Source organism: Triticum aestivum, chromosome 7A (assembly GCF_018294505.1).
Source record: "Triticum aestivum cultivar Chinese Spring chromosome 7A, IWGSC CS RefSeq v2.1, whole genome shotgun sequence".
NCBI classification, from domain to species: Eukaryota; Viridiplantae; Streptophyta; class Magnoliopsida; order Poales; family Poaceae; genus Triticum; species Triticum aestivum.
The window spans coordinates 693,395,958-693,406,365 of NC_057812.1; the positions used below are offsets into that span (position 1 = coordinate 693,395,958).

The following is a 10,408-nucleotide window of genomic DNA, read 5'->3' on the forward strand; positions in this document are numbered from 1 at the left end:
CCACCTCTCTCTACACGGCTGACCCCCGTCCCATCGGACGTCTTAAGTCTAGTCCTGCTAACAAATATCCCCGCTGGTGTTCAGAAAATATCTTCTTCTTCTTTGCGAGAGAGTGTTCAGAAAATATCTTAGCTTAGTTCATTGCGGCATCTAATAGTTAACTTGAATAGAAAAAAAAATCGGCAAATGAAAATGAACATGAATAGATTTGTTGACACCGCGGTACGGCAATTTCAGAATACGACCTTGACCATGAACCCAAGCACTAACTTTTTTTTTGTCATACGTAGAACTGGAGTAACCCTAAGAGCCGTCGTTTTGGGTGAAGGCACGGCATTTCTGTTTCTTGTTGCAGCTGTTTCTGGACATGCTTCTACGGAGGAAGTGAAGTAAACTGAAGAGCAGCAGCATTTCGGACCGTCCTTATCGAAAACGACAACTATTACCGGACCGTAGGCAATACACTATGGACTGTGGTACACCAGGCCCACAAAATCCACTCTGCGAGGAGAGAAAGTTCAAAGAGTGAGATTCCATGGAGTGGAGAGAGCATATCACTGTCGAGAGAGAGAGCGTGCCGACTCGAGCACGCATAGAGAGCTCCAGGTAGTGCTGCAGCAGTAAACCCAACATGTCTGCCCCAGTTGTGCTGTGGCCAAGAATCCTACAACATGACCGAGAGAGACCCCCATCGAACACCATTCTCCATCGGTGTATGTTCTGAATCCGCGTCCCGTCGCCGTCCCAGCGTGTCTCCGGAACAATACCCAGCGAGTGCATCTCGCCGCACTGTCTTCGGTTGCTCCACAGTCATCCTGGATGAGGATGACAACATCGATCTCAAGCACACACACACGGCCACCAATCCGTCTCGACGACGACCGTGTCATCCTACTTGTTCTAAGAGCACGGCCACGCATCCGCCGTGAGGATGACGTGTGTCGGCGTCGACGGTCGACTGGCGCGATGCCAATTGTGCATGTCCCGGCGGCTGAACTTTATCGCTCTACTAGGGGCCAACAGATTCTGTGCCGCTGGGTTTGCCGGGATGCAGGAATGAGAACCTCCCCGCAGTAACAGTGCTCAGGTGTTCCCAGACTGTAGCAGATGCAAAGTTGGGACCTGGTTCCGGTGACTTCCCGGCGAGTTCTCCCTGATCATGATGAATGAGTGACCGAGCATCCGATGCCTCGGAGGATACCACCCAGCCAGCCAGCAGCCTGAAGAAATATCCATTCAACTGCTCTTGTGCTCGGTGGTAGTACGGTGCATCGGCCCCTCCAACTCACGGCAGCCCTTGTGCTCAACTGCTCTGCAGTCTGCACCAGCACTTCCCAGGAAAAACCCCTTTCTCAAAACCTGAAGAAAGGGGAGGAGCATTATCCATGGCATTTGTCAGGTCCCCTTCAGCGAGCGCCTTTAACTGCTGCTAGTGACACCAGCACTCGCGGGGAGCAGGAATAAGCAGCGCCAAAAAAGCAGGGCCAAATCTTTATGCAGCAGCTCCAGGATCACCTGCCAGAAGAGAAAAAAATTGATTCTGTAATTAGACTAAGTTAACAGAGGATGCTTCATGTAAGAGGAGAAGTAAAGCAAGATTTGATGCAAATCGGCTGTCACCAACAGGAAGGGGAATAAGTAACACTGGACTTAGTGCAGGTCAGCATCAGGAAAGCAAAGTGTTTTATTAGGTGATTGCTGCTTTGATCCAGCACAATGATCTGGGGAAAGATCATGCCGCGTTTCTTATCCTTGTGGGGGATGATGATCTTTGCCTAATACTACTTCTAAATTGCTTTATGTAGTGCTCCAACTCAGAATTTACTGCCGGCTTCCGAGATACAGGAATCTCTGGATGTTCTTTCTTAGTGACAAATCTCTAAAGATACTGCAGTTATTATTACTAAATCCTTACTTTTGCAGTCAGGCCCATGACTAGATGTCAACCGGTACGAAACTTTCGCACATATATAGCATGATCCGAAGAATGTGGCGACACGATCTCTAGAATAAGAACTTACCAAACTTATAATGATATCAACCAAATCAAAGTCACTGCATAAAAGGTCATGGCCATGTTATCCACAGCATTCACTAAGATAAGAAACAGAGCATTGCAGACATACAACGGTTTGTGCAAGTACTTTGTGACTATTTTCACCAAGATATTATCAGAATAAGTTCCACGTCTAAAGGACGACAGCTTTAATCCACAAATATCTCGGCAATACATACATTGGTGCCACACATCATCACAAAACTGAAGCTACTGGCAGTAATAGACAGTTAGTTGCTAAAGGATAAGATATATACAGGGGTGACACAATATCAGTTCATGTCTCATACAATCAATGAGGAACTAAAGTTTGAGTAAGCTATGTGATCTTACTAATCGGGCTAGGTTGGCCCTGCTCCCTAAAAAAGAGCTCTCTGTCTGTCTCCCAACAGTAAGGAAGACACACTAACACTATATCTATTGCATTTCTGATCCGTCGAGGGAATAACATTTACAGGAAAACACTGATATGACTTCACAAAACTTTCCTAAGCTAAAAATTACCTTCCTACACTTTACAACAATTGGTTAGTTACTGAGACAACAAATAGCGCTGCAGGCACTCTTTTGTTTTTTGGAAGTTCATTGGCTTAGATATGTAGGAATCCATGCCTGCAGCAAGGCACTCATCAGCACTCTCCGCGAATGAATTTGCTGTCATCTGCAATGCATCATGATATTCGGGGTTATTATACAGTATCCAAAAATAATCGACTTAATGTAATGGTCCATAATCCCTACTATCTATTGTTATATGGGGATTAACCGAGCCACAAAGAAATCCCATGCATTGACATTTAAAGCCAAATGGAAGAGTATGTGAAGCCTCATGGCCAGAAACACACTGAAAAGGCTCGAAAAAAACATCCACTGTTAATCAGTAAAGTGGAAATGTTGTTCTCACAATGTGTCGATGCGTTCTTTCAAAGTCTAGGCAAGTCTATGATATTGCTATGAAAAGATTCAAAAGAGCTCCTTCGGTAGCGCTGAGGTGCTAGTATTTCCCACATTAATTGGAGAGGAAAAAGAAAAGGACCAAAATGGTATATACTAATCACCCAGACATTTGAGCTGTTATTGCATAAGGAACACATTTCCAATTATAGCACTGTAGTTGTACAGAAAATACAACTTATTCTTAAATATTAGATACAGGTAATGTGATTGCGCGTAGTTCGGGCACTTGTCTTACAAAGCAAGGCAGAGATAACATGAACATTTGAAATATTAGATGCAGGGGCATATTTTACTTTTTACTCTAAATATGAGCACTCAAAGCATTGAAATTTCTATTTTGCATATGAATATTTTTCTCCACTACGCACCCAACTGCATGTCATTTTGCACATGAATGTATGATCACAAAAACAGACAATCATGAAGCAACATGGGAACAAAGGTGAGACACAGATACTATTAAACATGAATTTGGAATTGTTTAAGTAAGCTTACCGCAATTATAGGTACTCTCTTCCCTTTCTTGTCTTGCACACAATCAGATGAAATAGCTGAGTTGGCTATCATCTCATTGTCTTCAGGCTTTACAGAAGCGTCCCAACAGCCAGTATTTTCAAAGTGACGGATCAATTTAGTGGCTTGTAGGCCATCCATTACTGGCATGTGAACATCCTGTCAAGAAAGTGACATTACCATTGTCAACAGAAGAGCAGAAGAAACGCTACTGTATGATATAAATTTCACTTGGTTTCATAAGGCTGCCCTGACACCAGTAATGATATCACAAGATGAGGCACCATCTTTATAACTTAAATTATATTTATCAAATAGTATAAAGGTAATTTGCTACGCTATCAAACAATATCAATACCGGACCATGGTGACTAATGATATAGGAAGCAAGGAGGTCAACTAATCATTGTAGACAACAAGAGATAATCCATGAAGCTTGGAACACACTAGAACAAGCCAAGCAATGAGCCAACTCAATCAATTATTGGAGTAGCCCTTGCCTATTTTTAAGTTCAGAATAATGTATATCCATCACCTAACAGATTAAGCTTTTTGCTCCATTTTTTTGTGCTTGAAGTGGTGTGTTCATGAAAAGGATGCGCCTATTGGCTTGAATTTTTTGAATTTTTTTTGTAAACTTGGCATCTTTAAGTGTCACTTTTGTAACTTAAATATTTTCAGGTGAGGCAATCGAGAATGAAGTGATGGCTACATATGGATGAATGGATGAGGTAAACATGAGAAACCAAACTAATGCTAGCACGTAGCATAGACAATTGAGAATTTTGTTTGTCATACCATCAGGATAATATCATATTGGTGGCACTGTACTGCACGGATTGCTTCCAGTCCATTATTTACTATGTCTATTCCATGACCCAGCGGCACCAGCATTGATTTTGCCACCATTATATTGACTTTGTTATCTTCGACGAGGAGGATCTTTGCCTTGCTGCTACTTGGAGAACACTTGGATTTCTTGTTAAGTGATTTTTCTTCAAGAGCTTTGCATGCTTTCCCTCCCTCCTGAATGCCAGCCCCTGAAACTGATGTTGTCTCGGCTCGGGAACTGGAAACCCGTTCAGCTTGACTATTCAGTTCAAAGACCATTGAACAATCATTTTTTTCTTCATCTATGCTGCTAACATTTGGACCATTTGATTGACTAGCAGCAGGGGCACACTTTCCAGAATTATCTTTCGTCGATATGAAACCATTGGAGAATGGTTTATGATCCTCTATTACATTAGTAGAATCATAGCCCATAAGATTGCTGCCAAAGAACTTGGTGTTGTTCATTATTGGAACTCCAGAAGACAGGAGAGAAGGGCGCACTTTCGGCTTGAAAACGAAAGATCCTTCTATATCATTGATAGTGAGATTATTACGAGTACTGGCCTCATCATCAGGATCATCACTGTTCTCCTCTTTTGCAGGAATTTTGCAAGGTATCATGAATGTGAATGTTGATCCTTCATCCTCATAGCTAACCACAGTTAGAGTACCACCCATCAACTCCACCTAAATCATTGTGAAAAATCAATAGAATAGTTACATGATTTATTCCTTATCTAAGAAAAGTTACACAACTTATTAAGTTACTGTGAACCTGCTTTAGTTAAAACTAACATTAAAGTATTTCTTCTTGTGATTCCAGGTATTAGTGGTTAGTTCATGCATAACTACTGGTATATTAATTTTGTCTTATAGATGAATCAATAACCGGAACTGAAAAAAGAGCGTACCAACTGCTTGCAGATCGCAAGGCCCAACCCTGTTCCACCATATTTTCTTGCATGGTCCGTACTGGCTTGCATATACCTCTTGAACAAACACGGCAGTGCCTTCTCTGCAGGTGATCATAGATTGAAAGAATCATGAGAAAAGGAGACAAAACAAACCCCAGAGATTATATGTTTCCCCTTGAAATGGGATATGGGGGAAAAGGAGATATATGGGGAAAAACCTGGTATTCCGATCCCAGTATCATGTACATCGCACTGAAGCCAAACAACTTCTCCCTCATGGTACTCCCTAAAATTTTCATTTGATACAACACCATTCTGACAAACATCTTCACGACTGGAGCAACGCGAAGCATCTTTATCACAGTTTCTTGGAGAGGCAGCAGAATTTTCTGCTGCAGTAGTAACTGAGCTTGCAGGATGGGCTCTCACATGAAGTTGCCCATTTTCTATTTCACATACTGCTTGCTGCTTATCTACAAGACGAAGTTTTATCCCAACCGTCCCATCATGTGTAAACTTCACTGCATTGCTGTCATGGTTCCAAATAAGATATATATCAGACATATATTTTGCATTACATCCAAGCGCATGTTTGTTTTATTTAACTTTTATCCAATCTCTTTAAAGGCTGGTATGCTTTAGGAATATAGGAAATGGAAGCTCACCTGATTAAATTGGTCAGAATTTGCCTAATCCTTAGCACATCACCAATGACCTATAACAACATTGAAAAAATATAACTGAGACGAATGAAATCATTTTAAGTAAGCGAAATCCCAAAATTGACAAAGATCTCTACTGCTCTGCAACTACTTAAACTTATAAATAGGTACTTCATTTTCTTCCATAAGGTGACTGAAGTCAATTTGCAGATACATGAATGTGTAAAGCCAAATTCAGTCTTCACCCTTAACAAATCAGAGTTTGACTCTGGGTCCGGTACAGGTTGACGCTTTAACGCTTTAGACAAGAAAACATGGGAGAAAAGGTAGTTATTACTCAATACCTCCAATGGAACATCATCTCCTATAAACCCTTCAAGGGTCAATTCCTTCTTCAGAGATGCAGCGGCAGTTTGGAGTACGTGTTTAACTACTTCCCTTGGTCTAAATGTCGTAGCCTCTAGTTTCATAGCTCCTGAAGTAATGAAGGCAGAAACAACCTACTTCAGATTTCGAGTGTCTTAGGCACAAAGAGAAATATGTTAACAACTATAACACGAAATGAAATGCACCAACGGTTTGGATAATTGTTTGGAGCAAATCTCAAAAACTATCTTCACTGAGGAGATGTCATTCTGAACTTATTTACTACAAGTAATACAGTGGGAATTGAAATGCACTTAATGCATCCAGCAACTCCTAGAAACCACTTGAAAAGAAGAAGATAAATGGTTCATCTTCCTTAAATAACATTCATTTTAAATACCTGACTCCACTTTGGAAAGATCGAGGATGTCATTGATCAATTGCAATACAAGATCTCCAGAAGATAACATAACTTCTAGCAACTGATATTGCTCTTTATCCAGTTTAGTAGCTGCAAGAATTTCAGCCATGCTAAGAACCCCTGAAAGGGGAGATCTGATCTCATGGGACATGGTGGCTAGCATTTGTTTTGCTCTCATAGTTTCCTCTGCAACGTTATGCAAGTGGAAGCATTCAGTGTACAATTCTGACTTACAGCTCAATAATTATATTAGAGTAAATTAGACTGCTACAAGATGCAAACCAGTAATGTGCAGAGATCTGCTAAGTTCTGTTTCCTTGGCTTTTTGGATAGCTTCTCTCACCCTTATATCCGCCATTTTCTCCCTTGTTTTGACCTAAAGTGCAAATAATCAGAAGGGCGGAACAAAATATAGAACAGCATGTGGTGTACTAAATGCAATTTAATTAAGGACGCATTTAATGTGAAAACTACTCTCAAAGAATAGTTTATGCAATCCTCACAAGAAGGTACCAATGCACAATATCGTTTTCGCATGCAATTTCAAAACTGAAATCATGAGCCTAGCCATGAAATATAACATGCCAACCACTGGTAAGAAATGCCAATTACTCCCTCCATTTTTATATAAAAGGCCACAAACTCGGATTACAGGTACCAATGTAAAATTTAATGCATATTTTACAAGTCAGATTTTCTTCTTGTTTACTGGGATCATTAATACTCCGCATGCATGCAAAGAAACTGAGTGGAGAAGTAGCTAACTTTCATTATGACTGCATGCATGCAAGTATTAAACAAGTTCTTAGTACGAGAAAATATCATTAATTTTGCCTCGATTACTGTTGGTGGCCTTGTATAGATGCAAAATGTATATTCCATAGTGGCCTTGTATATAAAAATGGAGGGAGTATCTACAATGCTACAAGAAGCGACTGGTTCCTACAGAGTTAGAAATAGGCGCAGTGCCACTGGATGAAAGATAAATTTTAGTATGCAGTTCTAGGCTTCTAGCTACAATTGTATGCATCCTTCACAGACCAAGAAGAAGGGTGACTTTTACTGTGCACACCAGAGCCAAGGGAAACGGATAATATTTTTTATTCTCAAGATTCAGAATGAAATGGAATTGAAGAGGCCTATATGAGAGAAGTAAATTCAACAAATCACCTGGTCTGTTATGTCCATTGCAACATAATTCACACCAATTGTTTCCCCAGATTTGCTGAATACTGGTTCAATGTATGTCACAAAAGTCTTTGCTCCAAACAATGGAGTGTTAAATACAAACTCTCTCTTAGTTGGTATACCCTTGGCCATAACCTCCCTCTTGACGTTATTCATCTCATCTATACCCTCACCTGACAATATCTCATGGTCGGTTTTACCAATAACATCCTGAAAAATAAATTGTAATTAACCAAAGTCAAAATTTATAGAGTGAGAGCAGTGAACAGTATATGAAGCAGAAAAGTCGGCAGCGAAGGCATGGTGAAGGTATCAGCAAAAATTAAATTACCTCATCAGCAAGTGTTGGGAAGTGATTAAATATGAAACGGTACCGCAAGTCAGCATCCTGTAAACAAGAAAGAGAATACATATCATTTACCAATACCCTATCATCGAAGTTCATGTTCAGTGCTCCATCATGTTCCTTCTTTGAACAGCATCTTGTGTACATAGCAAGTTGTAACTGGTGTAAACTTAGATAAAGCATACCTGGTGAGCAATTACAATAGGAGCACTTTGGAGAACCAAATGCAAGAAGTAATCAGCCCGTTTTAACATTCCAGAGAATTCCTCCACCGGTGTATGTGACTGAAGATTCTTTATATCTTCCTCCAACTTTTCCTCCAATGCACGCTCCCTTTCCAGGCTTGCCTCAAGCGCTTCTTCTAACCGCATCGCTCGCTCTTTCCAATAGGAAATAGTGTTGTATTCTGCATCTATTTTAAGCTCTTGATTACGAGAATGGTCATCAGTCTTTTTGCTCGGACGCTTCCATTCATTCTTGTAAACTTCATCCAGTATTGGTACTTGCCTCTTCGCAGCATAATAATTTTCATCCTGAAATCGCTGCTCCTCCAAGATTTGTTGCTTCTTTTCTTCAATCTCTTTTCTCTGTTGGGAGAGACGGCCAAGCTCTTCGCTCAAAAGCAGAGCATTACTAGCCCGCTTATATTCCCAATGCTTTACAAAGTATTGCATTTGAGAAGCGCCTTTCTCAGAGCTTGCAATTTCCTTTAGCCGGTGGAGATCCGCACGAGCAGGCTGCTCATGAAACTCAACATCATTGAGTGCATCGTGGTCCTCAAGTTTCTCCATTTTGAACAGCTTCTGGTCTACATCCCCTACATTAGGCCACATTGGTGGTGCGACCTCATCATCAGACTCGCACTGGTACTCGTCGCCCATCTTTCTTTTATATCAAGCACTTCTGCTATCTGGTGAAATCTCACTCAAACTTTAGTCATTGTGCACCCATCATGTGCTGTTGCCGGCTGTTGCTTACACACACTAATTTCTACTTCAAATTTCAACGTTCCCAGTGCTCTGAGAACAGCAAGTCGTAGCGTAACTAACTCTTGTGTCCACCAACCTGCAGACAGAGAGAGAGGATCAGCAGCTACTTCTTTTTTCTGCATAAAACATCCAGTTTGCAACCTGGTGCCAAATGAAAAAAGATAATCTCATCACAACAGCTGCCCAAATTTAGATAGTTTCTATAATGGCAATAGTTGACAAATTGGATTGCACAGTACTATGAATGTGCTGGAGAAACAAGTTTGAAGTGAGAGCAAAATATGATCAACAGGTAACGCATATCCAAGTCAAATTCGGTAGAGAAAATGCCTAAAGGGATTCCGCTTTCAGGGCAACCAAGTAAACGCTCATGGCTGTGGCAACAAAAGCAGACATGCAGCTCTCCTTTTCACGAAGCTCCATACATACATTCCGTAAAGATGTCACCTCCCCTTTCTTCGAGGCAGCAGGGGAGCATTTTCGGATCATGGGATGGCAGTGAAAAAGGCACATAACTGAATCTAAGATTCTACAAGACTCCAGAAACCACAGGACCAAACACAATGCTGATGAAAATATGACAGATGCAAATCTGAACTACAGCGTCCAATTGAACTGACCTCTCCAAAGGATCATAGGCCAAGTCACTACAAATCGAATGAAGCATATGCCTCATAAAGTCAAACAGCTCAGTACTAGAGAGAGGCACAGCTGAAAACAATCATCAAACCAACAGCGTGCGTCAGAAACCTGATCCCAGTAGGATCCGACCTTGCTCTGCTCCGCCGGCCCATGCCCACAAACCGCTCGGCAGAATGCCAAGGAAAGCTCACAGCGCCGCAGCACTCTAGATCAAATCCCCAGCATAGATAACCACCCGATCAAACGGAAAAACATGCCAAGTGGGCAAGCACCACCAGAAGCCCAGCAGCTCTACGAAATCGCAACACGCCCGCTAGGCGTTCGACGGAATGCCTGACCGGCACCAGCGATCGGGAGGCCTCCCGACTCACCTGAGACAACGGGCGCGAGCTCCGAAGACGACGCCTTGGGCTCCCTCCTCCTCCTCCTCCTCCTTCCCGAACGCGCACGGCCGCCGGGACAGGGACAGGGACAGGAGCAGAGAGGACGCGCGAGATTGAGTTGGAACTTGGCAGTGGGG

The 10,408-nt window shown here is 41.9% G+C and overlaps 1 protein-coding gene across 2 annotated transcripts; it reads right to left on the reverse strand.

The window, feature by feature from the left end:
* Nucleotides 1–367: 367 nt before the first annotated feature.
* On the reverse strand, nt 368–10,408 carry LOC123149395 (probable histidine kinase 1). 2 transcript variants are annotated; one of them, XM_044569051.1, is made up of 14 exons: nt 10,260–10,408; nt 8,443–9,322; nt 8,243–8,299; nt 7,894–8,121; nt 7,006–7,099; nt 6,703–6,909; nt 6,281–6,411; nt 5,940–5,989; nt 5,493–5,803; nt 5,272–5,375; nt 4,325–5,047; nt 3,509–3,685; nt 2,561–2,717; nt 368–1,515 (listed from the first exon to the last, which is right to left on the reverse strand). In XM_044569051.1, the coding sequence occupies exons 2-13, from the start codon at nt 9,136–9,138 to the stop codon at nt 2,589–2,591; spliced, it is 2,907 nt and encodes a 968-aa protein (XP_044424986.1). In that variant the 5' UTR covers nt 9,139–9,322; nt 10,260–10,408; the 3' UTR covers nt 368–1,515; nt 2,561–2,588. The 2 variants fall into 2 exon arrangements, with proteins under 2 accessions (XP_044424986.1, XP_044424985.1); XM_044569050.1 differs by lacking the exon at nt 368–1,515 and having other exon boundaries at nt 2,271–2,717.